At 42.5% G+C, this 23,119-nt stretch overlaps 1 protein-coding gene across 4 annotated transcripts in view; it reads left to right on the forward strand.

Annotated features, from left to right (window-relative positions):
• Nucleotides 1–22,707, forward strand: part of GNE (glucosamine (UDP-N-acetyl)-2-epimerase/N-acetylmannosamine kinase) — a 60,866-nt gene extending 38,159 nt beyond the window's left edge. For all 4 annotated transcript variants that reach the window (XM_063650166.1, XM_063650165.1, XM_054502532.2 and 1 more), the window contains exons 4-12: nucleotides 2,669–2,821; nucleotides 5,526–5,738; nucleotides 10,615–10,702; nucleotides 12,248–12,458; nucleotides 16,200–16,329; nucleotides 16,704–16,925; nucleotides 19,378–19,560; nucleotides 21,098–21,214; nucleotides 21,797–22,707. In XM_063650166.1, coding sequence (XP_063506236.1) covers nucleotides 2,669–2,821; nucleotides 5,526–5,738; nucleotides 10,615–10,702; nucleotides 12,248–12,458; nucleotides 16,200–16,329; nucleotides 16,704–16,925; nucleotides 19,378–19,560; nucleotides 21,098–21,214; nucleotides 21,797–22,032 — 1,553 coding nt within the window. In that variant the 3' untranslated portion in view covers nucleotides 22,033–22,707. The remainder of the gene's footprint in view (nucleotides 1–2,668; nucleotides 2,822–5,525; nucleotides 5,739–10,614; nucleotides 10,703–12,247; nucleotides 12,459–16,199; nucleotides 16,330–16,703; nucleotides 16,926–19,377; nucleotides 19,561–21,097; nucleotides 21,215–21,796) is intronic.
• Nucleotides 22,708–23,119: the final 412 nt, after the last annotated feature.

Consider the following 23,119-nt stretch of genomic DNA (forward strand, 5'->3'; position numbering starts at 1 on the left):
GCAGGAGAATCGCTTGAACCTGGGAGGCGGAGGTTGCAGTGAGCCGAGATCACACCATTGCACTCCAGCCTGAGCAACAAGAGTGAGACTACATCAAAAAAAAAAAAAAAAAAAAGAGTGAAAAAGAAAGAAAGATAGAAAGAAATCATAGACAACATGAACAAATGGAAACACATCCCATGCTCACGGATGGGTAGAGTTGATATTGCAAAACACATCCCATACTCACGGATGGGTAGAGTTGATATTGCAAAACACATCCCATACTCACGGATGGGTAGAGTTGATATTGCAAAACACATCCCATACTCACGGATGGGTAGAGTTGATATTGCGAGAATGACCATACTGCCAAAAGGAATCTACAGATTCAATGCAATCCCCATCACAATACCACCATTATTCTGCACAGAATCAAAAAAATAATTCTAAAATTCATGTGGAACCAAAAAAGAGCCCATATAGCCAAAGCAAGACTAAGCAAAAAGAACAAATCTGGAGGCATCACACCACCTGATTTCAAACTATACTATAAGGCCATAGTCACCAAAACAGCATGTTACTGGTACAAAAATAGGAATATAGACCAATGGAACAGAATAGAGAACCCAGAAATAAACCCAAATACTTACAGCCAACTGATCTTCGACAAATCAAACAAAAACATAAAGTGGGGAATGGACACCTTTCTCAACAAATGGTGCTGGAATAATTCGCTGGCCACATGTAGGAGAATGAAACTGGATCCTCATCTCTCACTTTATACAAAAATCAACTCAAGATGGATTAAGGACTTAAATCTAAGACCTGAAACTATAAAAATTCTAGAAGATTACATGGGAAAACCCCTTCTAGACATTGGCTTAGGCAAGGATTTCATGACCAAGAACCCAAAAGCAAATACGATAAAACAAAGATAAATAGCTGGGACCTAATTAAACTAAAGAGCTTTTGCACAGCAAAAGGAATAGCAGAGTAAACAACCACAGAGTGGGAGAAAATCTTCACAATCTATACATCCGACAGAAGACTAATATCGAGAATCTACAATGAACTCAAACAAATCAGTAAGAAAAAATCCCATAAAAAAGTGGGCTAAGGACATGAATAGACAATTCTCAAAAGAAAATATACAAATGGCCAACAAACATATGAAAAAATGCTCAACATCACTAATGATCAGGAAAATGCAAATCAAAACCATAATGCGATGCCGCCTTACTCCTGCAAGAATGGCCATAATCAAAAAATCAAAAAACAGTAGATGCTAGTGTGGATGTGGTGATCAGGGAACACTTCTACACTGCTGGTGGGAATGTAAACTAGTACAGCCACTATGGAAAACAGTGTGGAGATTCCTTAAAGAACTAAAAGTAGAACTACCATTTGATCCAGCAATTCCACTACTGGGTATCTACCCAGAGGAAAAGAAGTCATTATTTGAAAAAGATACTTGTACACGCATGTTTATAGCAGCACAATTCACAATTGCAAAGTCATGGAACCAATCCAAATGCCCATTAATCAACGATTGGATAAAGAAACGGTGGTGTGTGTGTGTGTGTGTGTGTGTGTGTGTGTGTGTGTGTGTGTGTGTATATATCTATATATATCTACATCTATATATCTGTATCTACTGGAATACTATGCAGCCATAAAAAGGAATGAATTAACAGCATTTGCAGTGACCTAGATGAGACTGGACACTATTATTCTAAGTGAAGTAACTCAGGAATGGAAAACCAAACATTGTATGTTCTCACTGATATGTGGAAGCTAAGCTGTGAGGATGCAAAGGCCTAAGAATGATACAGTGGACTTTGGGGACTTGGGGGGAAGAGTGGGAGGGGGCGAGGGATAGAAGACTACAAATATGGTGCAGAGTATACTGCTCAGGTGATGGGTGCACCAAAATCTCACAAATCACCACCAAAGAACTTACTTATGTAACCAAATACTACCTATACCCCAATAACTTATGGAAAAATAAATAAATTTAAAAAGAAAGTAAGTGGAGCTCACTTTCAGTTTTATGGGATAATATAGGCCCTACTGGTAAATACCTTGCATTGTTTGACATAGCACTGTCAATCTAAACTTTTTACATTTTAAATTTTTGCTGAGGAACCGTCCTTGGGATCCCAGCCTAGGGATGAGCGAAACTCTCCTATTCCTTCAACAGAGTTAGAAACACTTGCCACTTGTTGAATCTGGTAGGTGATAGTACAGGGAAGCTCCTGTGCATTCTAGGAAATATGTTTAATGCTTGTTCAGCTTCAAAATGCCCTGATATGCAACATATTATTATTCGTTGATATTGCTGAATATTCACTAAAAACATTAGTTAGAAATTGGAAAGAGTCACATTTTTCAAGTGCTTTGGAATAGTTTGGGTTTTAAAACAGTGAATTTCTAGTGCCTGCTATTTAAAGTTATGTTTGTGGCAGCATGTCTTTGTAAAATGTTAAGTTTGCTGAATCCTTGGATTTGTTGCTGTAAATTCTTATCATTTGACTCTAATTTGGATGCCCTGTTCACAATTTGACAAACTGTTTCTATCTCAGAATTTTGAAAAGCACAGACTTAGAGTCTTGCTTTCAGAATTTGCTTCTTTCTCTTTTAAGATTCTTAACTAATGAAGCAATGTGGTTTGATTTTCTCTAAACAGGTGATGATGTAAAATCTAAAGATTACATTGTTGCACTACAGCACCCTGTGACCACTGACATTAAGCATTCCATAAAAATGTTTGAATTAACATTGGATGCACTTATCTCATTTAACAAGCGGACCCTAGTCCTGTTTCCAAATATTGATGCAGGTAATTGAACTTGAAAATGAAATTATGCCACCTACTTTTTCCAATTTTATGTTTCTATTACTTCTTCTTTTAACTGCCTTCCTATCTTGCTCATCTTATCATTGAAGGGCACTCTATTCTGAAATGCATTCCAATTTTCAAAGGATTACCAATTTTGCTATAACTCAAAAAGTTTGTAATGTTTTTGCCAAGTCCAGTAGAAACTTAATAACAAAAATAGTCTGTCTACTGTCTACTTTAGTCTCATGTTTAGTACTAATATTTTCCCTCCAGTTTCCACCAGTTAAGAAACTGCAGAAGCCAAGAGACACAAATCTTAGAAGTTGAAGTGAAAGATGGCCAGGCACGGTGGCTCATGCCTGTAATCCCAGCACTTCGGGAGGCCGAGGCAGGCAGAACACTTGAGGTCAGGAGTTCGAGATCAGCCCGGCCAACATGGTGAAACCCTGTCTCTACTAAAATACAATAATTAGCCAGCCACAGTGGTGGACACCTGTAGTCCCAGCTATTCAGGAGGCTGAGGCAGGAGAATCACTTGAACCTGGAAGGTGGAAGTTGCAGTAAGCCGAGATCATGCCACTGCACTCTAGTCTCAGTGACAGAGTGAGACTCCATCTCAAAAAAAAAAGAGTTGAAGTGAAAGAGAATCTCTAGAAAAGCAGTGATTCCACTATCCACAGTAAAATAGCCACTAATATTTTTTCTTGCTTTCTTTCATATTTATGTTAGCTATACCTTAAAGTAATCTTGAGCTGAAGCAGTTTAAATCTGGAGTCCCCAGCCAGTCCCAACCAGTTCATCCTCAAGCCTGCCCTGACTGATCACTTGCTTACCAGGGGATGGTACTATAGATTTTGGTACTGCTGAGACCTTAGGCGAGTTAATGGGGGTGTGAGATATTAATGAGAAATGCCAGAACAGAGCCTAACACTGAAGAATTTCCAAATACTGGTTATTGTTAGCTGACACCACTCATTGTTGAGTTCTTAGGCTTTTTTTTGGTAAAGGAGGCAGAACCCTTTCTCTGCAATGTCAAGATATCACCAACTTACTCTGAAAGAACCCCTGTCTTAGTATTCCCTTGAAGAATCTTTTCTGTTAGGGAGAACAAAGTAGGATATTAGTTGAAAACAGATTTAAGAATACCCAACCCAGATTTTTTCCAGGTAATGTATCAATATTTCAAAAATGTTAATATTTATTCTTTTCTGACCTTTAAATTTTTTATAAATATGTGTAATGTAACTATGTATCATTCTTGTTCAGCATTCATTGTCAATGATATATTCTGTTTTTAATACACTTTCCTGACTGTATATACTTTAGAATTAGAGGTATTTTTTTTCTATGAAAGTAAAGGGTCCCAGGTATATCTAAGTCATGGCTGCCACTTGCCTCTACCCTCCACAGGGTTTTTGATAAGCTATACACAGGGAACAACAGGAAAATAAGAATCAAGGCATCACTTTATCATTATCTGGCTTAGTGCCCTGTTCCCCAGTACATGACTCCCTCCGGAAAATGGATTATTGAAGCCTTAAGCCAAAGAGGAGCTTTCAACTGAATCGAAACCTGAATCTTGGAATAGTAGTGGTGCCTTCTGGTGTGCCATGTACTACAGTTTGAGTATCCCTAATCCAAAAATCTGAAATCTGAAATGCTCAAATTTTTGAGCCCAAACTTTTTGAGCACCAACATGACGCTCAAAGCGTTTATTGGAGCAGTTGGATTTTGGATGTTCAGATTAGGGATGCTGATCTGGTAAGTATTACGGAATAACAAATATTTCAAAATCCAAAAAAACTTGAAACCCAAAATATTTCTGGTCCCAACCATGTCAAATAAGGGATGCTCAACCTGTACAGTAATTACAGATGGTGCTCTGGCAAGACTGTATATAGAAAGTGGCCAGGCCTTCTCCAGAGAGTTAGACCCTGAGTCCATTTACCTACGTTGCCACACAATGAAAGTTAAAAAAATCGAGAATCATGCATGCACAGCTTTGGTTAAATGAGTGGCACCTGCCCACTGGTGGGCATGGTGCGGTCAGACTTCTGCCTTCTAACCAGTCAGATTAGCAATTTTCCTCCCTAGGTATGGGGTAGTTAGGAGAGGGTCAGTTGAGAGGCAAGCAGAGGGACATTAAATATTGCCTCCCCTTCATGTATCTTTAAATTTTTATTAAGTCATGTAGTTAAAATATAAGCCACAGTTATCAGAATCTATTTGTATTTTCTTGGAGTTTAGGTCACATAAATGGGAGTGCTATCCCACTGAGTTCTTGTTAGTGTAAAGGTGAGTGTAGCTGGGCAGAGGCTCTCTGATCAGCTTGGTGTGTGGAGCCTGAGAGGGTTCCATTTGGGAACTCTCAGGTTAAGAGATACAGGCTGTTGGCCTGTCTTTAGCCTCTTAATTGTTGTTTAAGGTAAAGGCTTTTACTAGGGCATTGATAAAAGTTATTTGCTTTGCCTAGTTCTGTTTGAAAAGTCCCAACTGCTGCTTTTTGAGTTCCTAGATGAGTGAAGCAGAGGACATTTTAGATATCCATCATTCATGAAAAAGCCAGTAGTTAAAATTACTATTTCCCTAATAACTGATGTGAGGGTTTTTTAGGGAGATTTCTTTACGTGGGCTATACTTGGCAATGAAAATGGTTTCTTTATCTCACAAACCATTTACCAATTGGTTCCTTTCATTTTCATAGGGAGCAAAGAGATGGTTCGAGTGATGCGGAAGAAGGGCATTGAGCATCATCCCAACTTTCGTGCAGTTAAACACGTCCCATTTGACCAGTTTATACAGTTGGTTGCCCATGCTGGCTGTATGATTGGGAACAGCAGCTGTGGGGTTCGAGAAGTTGGAGCTTTTGGAACACCTGTGATCAACCTGGGAACACGTCAGATTGGAAGAGAAACAGGTATTTACCTTTGCTCATACTTCAACTGACTCGGCTTTATACATACGTGAGTTGTTATAAGGTATGCATATATCAGTGCTGAGCATATATTTTGTGAACAAGTGAGTGAATGAGGTTAATAACCAGTTGAAGCCTAAAATCTATAGTCGATAAATAGCACACAGTGATTACCAAATATTTTAGATCTCTGCTTACATTTTATTGTCTTTGTAATATCAATTAGCACTAAGTGGTTCTTTTTTTTTTTGAGATGGAGTCTCGCTCTGTCGCCCAGGCTGGGGTGCAGTAGTGTGATCTCGGCTCACTGCAAGCTCCGCCTCCCGGGTTCACGCCATTCTCCTGCCTCAGCCTCCCGAGTAGCTGGGACTACAGGCGTCAGCCACCATGCCCGGCTAATTTTTTGTATTTTTTAGTAGAGACGGGGTTTCACCATGTTAGCCAGGATGGTCTCAATCTCCTGACCTCATGATCCGCCCACCTTGGCCTCCCAAAGTGCTGGGATTACAGGCGTGAGCCACCGTGCCCAGCCTAAGTGGTTCTTAATTATGGTCTTTCATGGCTGTGTTTAAGACAGAATATGGTTGAATGTTTCATGAATATATGAATGCTAGTCTTTTATTTTCTGGGCCTAATATAGAATCCCTTCAATCAGTACTTTAGAGTATGGTAGTTCTAAGTAAAGTGCCCCTTAAGTATAAGTAGGATTATTATTAATGAATTTGCTAACTGAGCTAGGTCCTGTTATTAACATTAGCTCAAGTTCTAATCCTGTTTACACGCAGTGGAATTTAACGGAAGCTGTAATGGAAAAGTGTGTATCATTAAACGAAGAAGAACTGGACTAGAACCAAGGAGATGAGTTCTAGCTCTGCTCTTTCTCCAGTTCTTCATAATTGCCACCTTTCTGTTATATTTAGATGTTCTTCCCTTCTCATTCCCAGCATATTACTTTACTCTCCACTTCATAGAGAAAATAGAAGCCATGAGATGGAAGTTCTTTCAAATTCCTCAATTCATTCATTTAGAAAATATTTAGTAAACACCTACCATGTACTAGGCACTGGGATTTGGCAATAAACTAGACCAAGAAGAGCTGGGCTCTCATGCAACTTACATTCTAGTGGGAGAGGAGATAGATGATAGACATACGCAAAAGAAATAAGAAAAATATCAGGAATTCTATATGCTGTGCCTGCTGTAACACAAGGTATATGATGGACTCATATGGTTTGTGAGATAAAGAAACCATTTTCATTGCCAAGGTATATGATGGTTAAAGAAAGACCTCTTTAAGGAGGTGACACCTAAGCTGAAATCTGAATGACAAGGAGTCAGCTATGTGAGGATCAGGGAGAGGCAGTGGGAACAGCCAGTGTGAGGGCTGGGAGGTGAACTTGGTGTATTTGAGAAATGGAAGCGCTATTGTGGCTGTAGAGTAGTGAGCAAGAGGCAGAGTGATACAGATGATGTTAGAGAAGGAAACAGATGCATGTAAGCCAGGGTAAATCATTTGGAATTTTTTCTAAGTGTAATGGGAGGGAATGACATGACATGACTTGCATTTTGGAAAGATCACTCTGGTTGCTAATATAGAGAATGGAATGTCGGGGGGGTGGGTGGCAAGAATAAAAGCAGGGAGACCAGTAAGGGGGCTGATTCAGTTGCTCAGATGAGAGATGATAGTGGCTTTGATGAAGTATTAGAGATGGAAAAAAGTTAGATTTGGGTCTTGTTATAGTACTTGCTGATGCTTGGATGTGGAGGTAAAAGGAATCAACAAGGAAGCCTAGATTTCTGATTGGGCAGTGATATGCTGGGAATGAGAAGGGAAGAAGATCTAAATATAATAGGAAGGTGGCAATTATGAAGAATTGGAGAAAGAGCGGAGCTAGAACTAATCTCCTTGGTTCTAGTCCAGTTCTTTTTCCTTTAATGATACACACTTTTCCATTACAGCCTAGATTTCTGATTGGGCAGTGATATGGGGACACTGAGGGAGGAACAGATTTGGGGAGGAATTGAATTAAGAGTTCTCTTATAGCTATGTGAAGTTTGAGATGCCTATTAGATATCAAAGCAGACATGGCTAGTAAACAGCTAGACAGTTCCAGGAAGAGTTGGAGTTGGAGATAGAAATTTGAGAGTCATTGGTATAGAGATGATGTATAATTGGTTGTCAGTTTGGCTGCTATAACAGAGACCCTAAATAATAGTGGCTGAAATAAGTTAAATGTTCTTTCTTTCTCAGTGGATGGCAGCTCCACAATCATCAGACTTAGCCCCCATCTATTTTCTTAGTGGTCGCTCTAGCTATTGCTTGCAAGTCTCTGTTTTAGCCTTTGGAAGAAGGAAAAGAGAAGATGCCTTTCCCTTTAAAGGCAAGACCTGAAAGTTGCAAATCTTTCTTCTCACATCCATCTTAGTCACATGGCCACATCTGGCTGCAAGGCAAGCTGAAGAATTTAGTCTTTTTTGTTTGTTTGTTTGTTTTGTTTTTGTCTGAAATGATATTGTTCTGTTGCTCAGGCTGGAGTGCAGTGGTGTAGTTAATAGCTCATCGTACCCTTGAATTCCTGGGCTCAAGTTATCCTCTCACTTTAGCCTCCCCAGCCATGCCTGGCTAATGTTTTTACAAAATGTTTTGTAGAGACAGGGTCTTGCTTTGTTGCCCAGGCTTGTCTCAAACTCCTGGTCTCAAGTGATCCTTCCTACCTTGGCCTCACAAAGTCCTGGAATTATGGATGTGAGCCACTGTGCCCAGTCTGTGTTTTGTTTGTTTTCTTTCCTTCTTTCTTTTCCTTCCTTCCTTCCTTCTTTCCTTCCTTCCTTCTTTCTTTCTTTGCCTTTCTTTCTTTCTCTTTTTCTCTCTCTTTTTTTTTTTTTTTTTAGTGAAGCAGTGCTGGGGGAGGAGGAACTGGTTGTGATCAATTAGTTGTAAACACCACTGTACTTGGACCAGCCAGAATATAATCTTTGGCTGGGGATCAGATGCCTGGCTAAAAATTCTGTTTCTAGTATGAAGAAAAGATATTGAAGATAATAGCACCAGCCATAGATAGTATTTAAAACCCAGGCCAGGTGCAGTGGCTCAACGCCTATAATCCCAGTGCTTTGGGAGGCCAAGGTGGGATTGTTGCTTGAGGCTGGGAGTTCGACCCTAGCTCGGGTCAAGATAGTGATATTTTATCTCTACAAAAAAATTTTAGCGTGAACCCGAGAGGCGGAACTTGCAGTGAGCCAAGATCGCGCCACTGCACTCCAGCCTGGGTAACAGAGCGAGACTCCGTCTCAAAAAAAAAAAAAAAAAGATAGTGATATTTTATCTCTACAAAAAAGTTTTAAAATTAGGTGGACCTGGTAGCATGCGCCTGTGGTCCTAGTTACTCAGGAGGCTGAGGTGGGAGGATCACTTGAGCCCAGGAGTTTAAGGTTACAGTGAGCTATGATCGTGCCACTGCACTCCAGCCAGGGTGACAGAGCAAGACTCCGTCTCAAAAAAAAAAAAAAAAAAAAAAAAGACTTATAAATAGGGCAGAGAATGGAGCCTAGGACCAACCTCTGGAGCCCTTCAATCTTTAGAGTTCTGGTGAAGAGGGAAGGGCCAGCAAGGAAGACTGAAGAGGAACACCAGTGAGGTTGGAGGGAAACAAGGAAAGTGTGCTATCTATAAAGCCCCCAAAATAAAATGTTTTAAGGATGGGGTAGTGGATACTGCTGAGTTCATTTAAGATGTGAAAGGAGAGCCATGCACAGTGGCTCACGCCTGTAATCCTAGCACTTTGGGAGGCCAAGGCAGGTGGATCACTTGAGGTCAGGAGTTCAAGCCAGCCTGGCTAACATGGTGAAACGCCATCTCTAAAAATACAAAAATTAGCCAAGCATGGTGGTACACGCCTGCAATCCCAGCTACTCAGGAGGCTGAGGCAGGAGAATCGTTTGAACCTGGGAGGTAGAGGTTGCAGTGAACTGAGATTGTGCCACTGCACTTCAGCCTGGGCAACAGAGCAAGACTTTGTCTCAAAAAAAAAAAAAGTGAAAGGAGAATTGAACCATATGCCAACATGGTCTCTGTACTTTTTGCCACTACACTTAAATAAACTTATATAAATGTGCATGCCCATCCATCCTTTCCTTCTTACCTTCTTTATAGCAGGGTGTGGGCATGGGTGTGGGTGTGGGTCTCTCTCCTGCCTGTCCACTGCCCATCCTTCTACTTGTGTTTTCAATCCCAACCACTCCTGCCTTCTCAGGGACCTATCCATGAGTGATCTTTTCTCATCCTTTTTTATTTAACCTCCTCATCATTTAAACATGCCTAAGCCTCTCGCATCTTAAAAACAAACAACACAAAACAAACTCCTTTCTTGACCCCACACCTCTCTCCAGCTGTTACTCGTCCACTCTTCTCTTCTTAGCCAAACCCATTGAACAGTGTGGCCATTTTCGCTAGATTTACTCCCTCATATTGGTCAGGAAATGTCTGGAGGGAAAGTGACTGCCTGACCAGCCGAGTGAACCACTGGCTGAGTAGATGGAAGGCAGGGCAGGTTGAAAGAGAGTGGATCTCATAGATGACTAGGCAAATGGTAAGTGGATGCCAGGTTAGTCTACCTTATTTATTTTAATAAACAAAAACTTGATTTCTTCTCTTTGGGAATAAAGGACCCTAGTGCCCTTAAGTGTTTTATGTACTGAAATCTTGCCAAGAGTACTTTAAAAGGTATAAAGTAGAAAAGTTGAATTTTCCCTAACAAAAGACTTACCTGAAGTCAGCTGGATTTCAGGTCTAATTATGAGCATAGTACACTGATAATTTCTTTATTCTTTGGATATTCCCACTTCCAAATCCTTGTAATGTGTCACTGGTTTTACCTAGGGGAGAATGTTCTTCATGTCCGGGATGCTGACACCCAAGACAAAATATTGCAAGCACTGCACCTTCAGTTTGGTAAACAGTACCCTTGGTGAGTATAAAACATTCTTTGTTGAGTGATTTAAAAGGGGAGCTACCTTCAGTACCATTTTAGAGCTACAATCACTGTTTAATCATCCTAACAGAGCTTTCCTTCTTATGCCTATGGGCCCCTAGTTGCTGGGGAGACAGGGATTGCTAATATCATACCCATTATTACTGTACCAAACGTTCCAATGTAGAATATATATTTTATTTATTTATTTATTTATTTTGAGATGGAGTCTTGCTCTGTTGCCCAGGCTAGAGTGCAGTGGCGCCATCTCAGCTCACTGCAACCTCCGCCTCCTGGGTTCAAGCAATTCTCCTGTCTCAGCCTCCCAAGTAGCTGGGATTACAGGTGCGCACCACCATGCCTGGCTAATTTTTGTATTTTTAGTAGAGATGGGGTTTCACCATGTTGGGCAAGCTGGTCTCAAAACTCCTGACCTCAGGTGATCCACCTGCCTCAGCCTCCCAAAGCACTGGGATTACAGGCGTGAGCCACTGCGCCCAGCCTTATTTTGTTTCTCTTAATTAATACAGCACTTTTGCTACACTTATTTAACCTTATTTGACTTTCTATAAATATTAGAAAATAATGTAACTGATTTTTTTTAAAAGTCTAGTTCAGCTTTTTAATTAATTTTGACCACCCTCCTGTTTCAAATCGATGAGATTTCCCTGTATTTGAATATTTCTTTCTGAAAATAATTTTGTTTTCTCAGAAATATAAAGATAAAAACTAAAAAAAGCAAAAAATGCAGGCACTTAGTTACAATGTTGCTGAAGAGATCTAGATATTTTATATAAAATTTTTTTAGTTCTGTGTAATTATGATTTATATTTTTTAACTTTTAATTGACAGATAAAATTGTATGTATTTATTGTGTATAACATGATGTTCTGAAGTATGTATACCTTGTGGAGATATTATTTTATTTCTTTTTTGTTATTGTTGGTCTTTTTTTTTTTTTTTTTTGAGACAGAGTCTTGCTCTGTCACCCAGGCTGGAGTGCAGTGGTGCGATCTCGACTCACTGCAATCTCTGCCTCCCAGATTCAAGCAGTTCTCCTGCCTCAACCTCCTGAGTAGCTGGGATTACAGGCACCCACAACGCCTGGCTAATTTTTGTGTTTTTAGTAGAGCTGGGGTTTCACCGTGTTGGCCAGGCTGATCTTGAACTCCTGACTTCAGGTGATCCGCCAGCCTTGACCTCCCAAAGTGCTGGGATTACAGGCGTGAGCCACTGCACCCAGCCTATATTTCTTTAAACATGATTTTTTAAATCTCTACTTTTTTGTAGAGATAGAGTTGCTACCTCTATGTTGCCCAGGCTGGTCTCAAACTCTTGGGCTCAAGCAATCTTCCTGCCTCAGCCTCCCAAAGTGCTGGGATTACAGGTGTGAGCCACTGTGCACGGCAGGAAGATGTCACTTTAGAAAGAAGCATGAATTATTTTTACTTGAAGTCTCAGTTTCCATTATATTATACCCTCACTACCATTTAACATGTATGGCAGAAGCATATAATTTAATTGACTTTTTGTATATTGCAGTTCAAAGATATATGGGGATGGAAATGCTGTTCCAAGGATTTTGAAGTTTCTCAAATCTATCGATCTTCAAGAGCCACTGCAAAAGAAATTCTGCTTTCCTCCTGTGAAGGAGAATATCTCTCAAGATATTGACCATATTCTTGAAACTCTAAGTGCCTTGGCCGTTGATCTCGGCGGGACGAACCTCCGAGTTGCAATAGTCAGCATGAAGGTAAAATAACTCCTAAACTCCTAACTTTATATCCCATATGAGCGATTGATTTTTTTTAAAGTATATATAGTTGGAAGGTAAGACTAGAAACATACACAAGAGCTTGTAATCATTTGCTCATAGTATTGACTTGTGGATCCTTTACAATGTTTGTCTCACTATTTTACTGATCATTAACATTTCAAAGAAGTAAATTCTTTGGGAATCCAAGACAGTAGACTTGACAGCGGGAGGACCCCTTTAGGCATCGGATTGGGCTTTTGCCACCCAGAAGACCTGAAATTCTATACTTGGTAACAGCTTGGAGTGTGGAGTATGCTGATTACTATCACTGCCCAGGTGAGGGGTATCAGCAAATGGTGAAGGGAGCTGCCTCTTCTCTAGAATGTGATCAGTTGTGTGGATTTTCCATTTTGCATTTTTACAGTTCTCCTCTTTATTGAGTACAGCATACCTTCAATCTGTCAACCAAACCATCATCCAGTGTTGACAGGTGAGAGAACATTCATAAAAATAACAAACTGCTCATGTTAAAGTGATCTCTAATGACTTAGAATAAACCTACTAGAAATATCTTTGTTTGAAATAGTGTGAGTGTATAAAGCGTCCAGAGACGATGAGAAATAGCAAAGATTTTAAACATAAAGTTGTAGGAAATTTACTAATACCATTAGGTCAAATAAGGAAAGCAAAACAAAACATAATTTTCTCAAGAAAAGCCAAGAGGCCTCCCTTGTAAATACTCTTTTTAGAAACTAATAGAAGGCTGGATGCAGTGGCTTATGCCTCTAATCCCAGCACTTTGGGAAGTCCAGGTGGGCAGATCACTTAAGGTCAGGAGTTTGAGACCAGCTTGGACAACATGGTGAAACCCTGTTTCTACTAAAAATACAAAAAAAAAAAATTAGCTGGGCATGGTGGCAGACACCTGTAATCCCAGTTACTTGGGAGGCTGAGGCAGGAGAATCGCTTGAACCCAGGAGGCAGAGATTACAGTGAGCCAAGATCGCACCATTGCACTCCAGCCTGGGCAACAGAGTGAGATTCCGTCTCAAAAAACAAAACAAAAACTAATAGAAGAATAGTTTCTTAACAGAAAGATGATTTATTCCATATGAAAGGCCAACATCTTTTTCAATGGTAAAATTCTAGAGGCATTCCTGTTGAAATCAAGAAGAAAAGAAAGATGTTTTCTGCAGCATTATCTCACATAATTTTGGAAGTTATGAAGGGAATAAAGGAAGGAATAGCAAAAATGGAGATTATTGATAGGGTAAAACAAAAAACATTAATAGACAAAAAAATGCTTGGCTCCCACCTCGGACTGGTTAAATTAGAGTCTCTGGGAATGGGGGCCAGGCATCGCTCTTCGTTAAAAGCTGTCCAGGTGATTCTGATGCATAGCGAAGATTGAGAAGCACTACTCTAGATTTTTTATTCTCTTAATTAAAAAAAAATTTTTTTTAGAGACAAGGTCTTCCTATGTTTCCCAGACTGGACTCAAGGTCCTGGGCTTAAATGATCCTCTGCCTCAGCCTCCCAAGTATAATAGCTAGGACCACAGGCACATGCCACTGTGCCCGGCTCTAGATGTATTTTTGTTTTTTTGAGACGGAGTCTTGCTCTGTCACCCAGGCTAGAGTGCAGTGGCGTGATCTCGGCTCACTGCAACCTCTGCCTCCCGGGCTCAAGTGATTTTCATGCTTCAGCCTCCTGAGTAGATGGGACTACAGGCTTATGCCAGCATGCCTGGCTAATTTTTGTATTTTTTGTAGAGATAGTGGTTCACCATGTTGCCCAGGCTGGTCTTGAACTCCTGGGCTCAAGGGATCCGCCAGCCTCGACCTCCCAAAGTGCTGGGATTACAGGTGTGAGCGACCGTGCCTGACCTAGATTTATTTTTAATGACAATCCTAGTGACAGCTCTAACCCTGTATTTGAGATATAAAAATCCACTAATAACAAAATAATATAAATGGAAAGAGAGATCTTATTCAGAACAACAACAAAAACTCCTAAGAATAACTGAAACCAGGAACGATGTAATCTATATAAAGAAAATTGTAAAACTTTACCGTAAGACATAAAGCCTTGAAAAAAATGCCCTGGATGGAAGTGCTGATTATTTTTAAGATGTCAGTGTTTTCCAAATTGGATTTATAAGATCAATGTAATTCTAGTAAATATTTCTATGGTATTTGTTTTACATTTAGTAAAATTATTGTAAATCACAGTGGAATTTCTCGAAGTTTAACATTAAAAGTACAAAAGTCAGTTGTGCAAAGAAAAAATATAAAGACAAGTAATCAGGAGGGACTATCCCTGTTTGGTATTAAAACATATCAAAAAGCACAGTAATTTATTTTATTTTTTTGAGACAGGGTTTCACTCTGTCGCTCAGACTGGAGTGCAGTGGCATGATCTCGGCTCACTGCAACCTCCGCTTCCTGGGTTCAAGTGATTCTCCAGCCTCAGCCTCCCAAGTAGCTGAGACTACAGGCGTGTGCCACCACGTCCAGCTAATTTTTGTATTTTTTATAGAGATGGGGTTTCCTCTTATTGCACAGGCTGGTCTTGAACTCCTGAGGTCAAAGTGATCTACCTGCCTCGGCCTCTCAAAGTGCTGGGATTACAGGCGTGAGCCACCATGGCCGGCCATACAATAATTTAAACAATGTGGTATTTCTGCCAGCCAGGATGGAAATTTACCCTAAGGAAATAGAGTATCCAGACCATCACTGAATTCAGTTACAGGAGATGATGAAAGCTCAGCTACTTAGTTGCCTCAGTTTTTTTTTTTTTTTTTTTGAGAAAGGGTCTCACTCTGTTGCCCAGGCTGGAGTGCAGTGGCGTGATCTCAGCTCACTGCAGCCTCAACTTCCCAGTCTCAAGAAATCCTCCCAGCTCAGCCTCCCAAGTAGTTGGGACTACAGGCATGTGCCAACATGCCTGGCTAATTTTTTGTAGAGAGGAGGTCTCACTGTACCTCCCAAGCTGGTTTTAAACTCCTGGGCCCAAGCGATTCTCCCGCCTTGGCCTCCCAAAGTGCTGGGATTACAGGCGTGAGCCACTATGCCTGGTCACCTCAGTAAGCAAGAAAGTTTTGTCAACCTGAAAGAGTAAACTATGGTCTTTTAATGAACTAGGCTCAAATTAGCCAACATTGAACTTAAGCTTAAGAAAGGGGCCTGGCCGGGGGCAGTGGCTCACGCCTGTAATCCCAGCACTTTGGGAGGCTGAGGTGGGCGGATTGCTTGAGGTCAGGAGTTTGAGACCAGCCTGGGCAGCATGGTGAAACCCCATCTCTATTAAAAATACAAAAATTAGCCAGGCGTGGTGGCAGGCACCTGTAATCCCAGCTACTTGGGAAGCTGAGGAAGGAGAATCGCCTGAACCTGGGAGGTGGAGGTTGCAGTGAGCTGAGATCGCGCCATTGCACTCCAGCCTGGGCAACAGAGTGAGAGGCCATCTCAAAAAAAAAAAAAAAAGAGAGGGGCCCATCTTGCTGGCTGTAGAGTTGTCATTGCTTCAACAGCCCCATATTAGGACAGATTACAAGAACTACTTGAGCTTATCCCAGGGCTGGCCCAGGCCAGGCAGTGGCTCATTCCCCAAGCAGTCATCTAAGACTGCGGGGCCATCCTATAGCAGTGTCTGATTTGTCATGAAAAAGATCACAACACTCACAATATGCTGCTTAGCTAAGACCAGTGAGACAGAACTTGTTGTTTTCTCTTTTAGGGTGAAATAGTTAAGAAGTATACTCAGTTCAATCCTAAAACCTATGAAGAGAGGATAAATTTAATCCTACAGATGTGTGTGGAAGCTGCAGCAGAAGCTGTAAAACTGAACTGCAGAATTTTGGGAGTAGGTAAGATGGTAAATTATAAATCCAAGAAATGCTCATTTTAATGTACAAAATTTACTAAGTTGTGATGCATGCCTGAGCATCAAGTCAGTGTCTGCCCTGTGCATAGATGGCTCTAGGTGCTGTCTGTGGGCCCCAAGCATGGGGACTTCCTGGGACACCAACAAGCATTAGGAGAGAAGCACTGACAGTTCTAGAAATCTTCAAGGCGCTATGGCTTTAATTCACAACTGTCTAATATTTCCTTGCAGTCCTTGGTAATGTTTGTCTTAGGAGATCTGGGGTGAATGAATCTGTGTTCTTAAGACAAGAAAGTCAGCACACTTTCCTGAGATTGCTCATCAGCATTATTTCCTTGTGTTTGTGGTGGAGCACAGGCATTTCCACAGGTGGCCGTGTAAATCCTCGGGAAGGAATTGTGCTGCATTCAACCAAGCTGATCCAAGAGTGGAACTCTGTGGACCTTAGGACCCCCCTTTCTGACACTTTGCATCTCCCTGTGTGGGTAGACAATGATGGCAACTGTGCTGCCCTGGCGGAAAGGAAATTTGGCCAAGGAAAGGGACTGGAAAACTTTGTTACACTTATCACAGGCACAGGTAAGAGGGGTAGGGGGAGGTTGGTTCAGGAGCTAGAATGTATATTGGAGCATGTCTTCAACATGGTCAGGTGGTTACAACTCTGCCTTAGCCTTCACTTCCTGCTTGACTAGAGCCTGAAGGTGAGCCACATGTGGCCTTTTCTGAGCATGTTCCTAGCCTTAGACATGCCTGTGGCCTTCTAAATTCCAGGAACTTGTCAGAGCTATTCAAAGCTCTTATTTCCCAGAGCTTCTCATTTCCCAGCTTTTCCTCCCAGTCTTTTTGGTTAGTGTGTTGGATGCCCCAGGTGTTATCCTTTGCCCTAGACAGCACAGACTAATACATTTTACCTTGAAGTGTTTTTGATAAACATCCTTCATGTAACCCCCTCAGCACTGGGATAGTTCCTAGTTAGTTGAGATGAAAGCAGGCCCTTTGAGGTGGTCCTCCAGGGAGCTGACAGGCAGGTCAAAACAAACAACCACAATTTTTTTAAAATAAGTTTGTCCTGCCCTGTCAGGTACTGGTATCCAGTACTGTTTCTGTACACCAGTACTGGGAGTGTGGACTGTTGTTCAAGGTCACTACCAAGCTGGAGAGTGGGTGATGGGACCAGGGTAGGTTACAACACCAGAAAGTTCTCTTATCAAGATTCAGCTGGTTTTGTTTTGTTTTTAGACAGGGTCTCACCATGTTGCCCAGGCTGGTCTTAAACTGCTAGGCTCGAGGGATCCTCCTGCCTTGGTCTCCCAAAGTGCTGGGATTACAGGCATGACCCACTGCACCTGGCCCTGGTTTTTGGTTTTCTTTTTTAAATTAAGCATTCCTCTGTTTGTTGCAAACTTTGGTTAGTTTCTAGAGTTCCAAAAAGGTTGATTCTGACATTTTTACCAGTTTTTTCCTTGCTTTAGTGGCAGAATGGACCTTTGGAGTTCCCTGCTCTGTCATTTTTTTATGACATCCCAATTTGTTACTTTTGTTTTTTTACTCTTTTATTTTTATTGTATATATTTTAAGCATATAACTTGATTTTTAAATGAGGAAACAGACTTAGCTAATAAGCGGTTAAGCCAGCATTTGATACAGCTATGTCTAACTTCAAAACTTGTATGTGCTTAAACTCTACATTACACCACTATCCCTTTAAGCTCATGTACCTATTTATTTATTTATTTAGAGAGTGAGTCTCTCTCTGTCACCTAGGCTGGAGTGCAGTGGCACAATCTCGACTCACTGCCTCCCAGATTCAAGTGATTCCCCTGCCTCAGCTGAGATTCCCCAAGTGGCTGAGATTACAGGAATGTGCCAACACACCCGGCTAATTTCTCTATTTTTAGTACAGACAAGGTTTCACCATGTTGATCAGGCTGGCCTTGAACTCCTGGCCTCAGGTGATCTGCCCGCCTCAGCCTCCCAAAGTGCTGGGATTACAGGGGTGAGCCACCACACCCGGCTTAAGCTCATGTACTTTAGCTCATGCTCATCCTTTTAGTTCCAGACACAGTTTTAGCAAACTTGGATACCATTTCCTGTCTCAGAGCAGTGACTAAGCTGTAAATCAGAGGGCTAGGGGTTGAGGAATAAGTGCCCAAGAAGTGACAGATGGCAAGACAACCCTTAAAAGCAGAGCCTTCTCAGGCACAATACCCTTTACTCCTTTGTAAGTGCTAAACACCATAACAAAAGACAGTCACTGATATTTGTAATTATTGAATCACAGATTTTTAGACATGGCAGCATCAAAAAAGGCAAAATCATATTTCATATTTTCTGCTTCAGGAAGCAGGTAGTGTGTGATACATTTTAAAAGACTTATCTTGGGTATTCCTCAGAGCAGAGCCTGAGACAAGGATTTAGATATAGGTATGGTTTTTTGGAGGTGACCCCAAGAAGCAGGAGGGTGAGTGGGAAGAATGAAACAGAGCAGGAAGAAAGCCATTAAGGATATATTAACATTATTGTAGTTGACTTGAGGGCAAAGGGGGCTGAACTCCACCAGCACCTCCTAAGAAGCCTGCAGAACAGCATCCAGAATTGTTCTGTGGATCTGCTGGCTCCTGCCTTGCCTCAGTTGCAGGTTGCCCCTGGGTGCTGTGCCTGCATGGCTGAGTAGGCTCTTGCTTCAGTGTTGGAGAAAGCCTTGGTGCAGAAAGATGGACAGCGTGTGCTGGGCCAGGGGGTCTACTACCCACAAGGTGGGCATGCACTTTCGCTGCACTGTCCCCACAGCTGTGTTTGAAATCACAGTGACCCAAGCAGATGGGTCACAGGGCATCAGAGGATCTGCTAAAAACATTTCCATCCAAAATGCTGCCAGAGAATGCTTTGATGCCTAGTGGGCTTCAGCTGTCTAGAGAAGTATCTATAGACCCTCACATGCCAAAGCTCTGCTAAATAGATGAGGCGTTGTGATATCATAGTTCTCTGTTTCAGGTAAAGCACCCTCAGTGATTTCTGTCCCTCACTGTAGGAATCGGTGGTGGAATTATCCATCAGCATGAATTGATCCACGGAAGCTCCTTCTGTGCTGCAGAACTGGGCCACCTTGTTGTGTCTCTGGATGGGCCTGATTGTTCGTGTGGAAGCCATGGGTGCATTGAAGCATACGCCTCTGGAATGGCCTTGCAGAGGGAGGCAAAAAAGCTCCATGATGGTTGGTGTCCCTCTCTCGAGGAATTAAGTAACCAAATAGTAGACAAGTACTTCAAAGTGGAAATTCCAAAGAGAGCTGAACACTGAAGCCAGAAGTTTCCCCCTTTTCACTTCTTAGGGAAAGAGCAGGGCTCCCTCGCACTAAAACTGCACAGTTTTCTTGGCTGACCCATATTGCCACTCTTCCTCCCCAGGGGTGGTGGTGGACAGAGGTCTAGAGTTCCAAGATAGCAGGGAAGATTTCCTTCAGTTTTGTTTTCTCAGCCAGTATCACAGGGAGGGTACTTAATACACATTTTAATGAAGACATAAATGGACAAAACATGTTATGTATATACCACACATACATGCACTGTGTGTGTAGTATATCTGTGCTTCATACATAAAAAGAGTGTAGATTTTTGGCCCCCAAAACCAATTTGTGAGCATATGCTGAAGGAAAAGAGATGGGGAATGGAGGCCGAGAGTGCAGGAGAGAAGTGTATAGAGCCCTACAATAGGGTTCTGAAGAGGTGGGAAGAGATGAGCTGCAAAGCCAGGCAGAGGGCCCACGAGAGGGCATGGCGAGCCGAGATGATGGGTGTATGGGATGGGAAGCAAAAAGGTAGGGGATCACTGCCTGGTGGTGCCCCCATGAGAGAGGTAAGAAGTATGCTCATCTGTTGGCAGTGGGGGTAGAAGGACTGGGAAGGTGGTGAAGGTATAGAAAAGCGCAGTCAGGGAGAATGGGTGAGAGCTGTGAGGGCCCAGGGGAGACAGGAGACCACCAGCTGATGTCTAGGTAGCAGTTTGCACAGCTAGGGATTTTTTTCCTTCAGGGTCCAGATATTCTAGCAGATTAGTAGGAGGCAGATTGATCTGAGTTGGTGACGGGCAGAAGACAAGAACTACAGATAACCACAGAAATACCTGCTGCTTATTGAGCATTTACTGTGGCCAGCACTTAACTAAGTACTTTATGTCCATGATCTCATTCCATTCCTCAAATAACCCTGCTAGGGTAGGCACTATTGGCCTCATCTTCTAGGAAGGAGGAATGTGTAGAGGTGAGGTGACAGGCATGGGGTCATGCAGCTGGGAGTGGCAGAGCTGGCACTGACCCCAGGCCTGTGTCTGTTCCTCAGCCACTGTGCCTCGCTGCCATAGAACGTGTGGCGCTGGCAGATGGCACAGCATTGTGTCTGGGATGAGTAAGGAAGGAGTGAATGTGGGAGGAGGGTGATAATTTGGAGAAAAGAACACTTCAAAGACTGTCTGCTACTGGAAGTGAGAAGTGAGGGAACTAGAGGGGTAGGAGGCTGTCGTCAGACTTGAGGTTTTTCCAGGAAGATAGGTTCTGGGTTATGTACAACCAATTAGCAAGAGGGTAGCAAAGGCCTTAGGGGCAGTGTATAGAGATGTTTGTGAACGATAAGCTTTGCAATTGTGAAAAGAAAACACCGTCTTCCCGTGTAGGGACTTGCTTTCCACAGGCCCAGTGGTGAGCTTGGCCTCCCCACAGCTCATTAGTGACTGCTTTTCCTTCTTACTCTGTTCAGAGGACCTGCTCTTGGTGGAAGGGATGTCAGTGCCAAAAGATGAGGCCGTGGGTGCGCTCCATCTCATCCAAGCTGCGAAACTTGGCAATGCGAAGGCCCAGAGCATCCTAAGAACAGGTGAGCATGTGGCTGCAGGTGGCTGTGCTGCAGGGGGTGGCCTCAGATATCATATGGCCCAGCCCGGCCCCAGAAGAGACCCTGCTTCCCTAGGGACAGGTGCTTTGCAGTGTCTGTTCAGAGGTTTCTTTTCTAATTACTCAGAGGTCAAAAGGGAATTGCATTCAAGGTATTTGGCAGCATTGCCTTTTTCAGCAGGTGGTTGGTTTGGTTTGACAACTATAAAAATGCTCCTTTCATTTTACAGGAAATTTAGAGAAATATAGGACAGTTGTAAGAAAAAATATCACTTAGTTTTCCCGTTTGGAGATATCAACTATTAACATTTCCTTCGAGTCTTTCTATTCATTTTTTTGCCTAGCAGAGATCATGTGGTACACCCGGCTTTTTCCACTTGAGGCTGTCACATGATCATTTTCTCATATTAAGAATCAACCGTGAACTGCTTTTAAAACACTGCCTCCCACTGCATGCCATGGATGTTCTTTAACATTTCTGCTGCTGGCTCTTTTCTGCCTTCCTCTTTGGTATTTTGATTTTGGCTTCTCTCAGAAACTCATTTTAATTTTTGTCTCCCTATAGCTGGAACAGCTTTGGGTCTTGGGGTTGTGAACATCCTCCATACCATGAATCCCTCCCTTGTGATCCTCTCTGGAGTCCTGGCCAGTCACTATATCCACATTGTCAAAGACGTCATTCGCCAGCAGGCCTTGTCCTCCGTGCAGGACGTGGATGTGGTGGTTTCGGATTTGGTTGACCCCGCCCTGCTGGGTGCTGCCAGCATGGTTCTGGACTACACAACACGCAGGATCTACTAGACCTCCAGGAACAGACATGGACCGTCTCTCCAGAGCTCCTGAGTGGAAACAAGTTCTTGTCTTTAGGATGACCGTTTCTTAACAATCAAATCTGGTATTGAACTGCAGGTGACTTTGGCAGAGAAATGTTTTCACTTTTGGTCTCCTCTTCCAGAGTCACCTTTCCCAACTCCTATTTTTGTAGATGCTATTCTTTCTGATGTTTTCCTACTAGGGGTCATTTTAGCTCAAACCCTGTAAGTTGCAGTCACAATTTTCTGTGCCAAAGTAGCTACAATAATAGAGAGGAAGCCTAGTATTAATACCACTGAGACCTTCAGGCCTTGCCTGGGATATCACTTCATCCTGAAGTTTGTATTAATAATCCTTCCAGGCCGGGCGCGGTGGCTCACGCCTGTAATCCCAGCACTTTGGGAGGCCGAGGTGGGCGGATCACGAGGTCAGGAGATCAAGACCATCCTGGCTAACACAGTGAAACCCCATCTCTACTAAAAATACAAAAAATTAGCCAGGTGTGGTGGTGGGTCCCAGCTACTCAGGAGGCTGAGGCAGGAGAATGGCATGAACCGGGGAGGTGGAGCTGGCAGTGAACTGAGACTGCACCACTGCACTCCAGCCTGGGTGACAGAGCAAGACTCCATCCCAATAATAATAATAATAATAATAATCCTTCCAGCTGGGCACAGTGGCTCATGCCTGTAATCCCAACATTTTGGGAGGCCGAGATGGGTGGATCACCTGAGGTCAGGAGTTTGAGACCAGCCTGGCCAACATGGTGAAACCCCATCTCTACTAAAATACAAAAATTAGCCGGGCGTGGTGGCATGTGCCTGTAGTCCCAGCTACTCGGGAGGCTGAGGCAGGAGAATTGCTTGAACCCGGGAGGCAGAGGTTGCAGTGAGCCGAGATCATGCCACTGCACTCCAGTGACAGAGCGAGACTCCATCTCCACACACACACACACACACACACACACACAAATCCTTCCTCCTCTAACCCCAAACTAAGATAACAGAAGGTGATCCAGTCAGAGAACAGAGGGAAATCTTACCAGGAAGGGCTTAAGTACACTTTTTTTAAACAGCTT

Source organism: Pongo pygmaeus, chromosome 13 (assembly GCF_028885625.2).
Source record: "Pongo pygmaeus isolate AG05252 chromosome 13, NHGRI_mPonPyg2-v2.0_pri, whole genome shotgun sequence".
Taxonomy (NCBI): domain Eukaryota; kingdom Metazoa; phylum Chordata; class Mammalia; order Primates; family Hominidae; genus Pongo; species Pongo pygmaeus.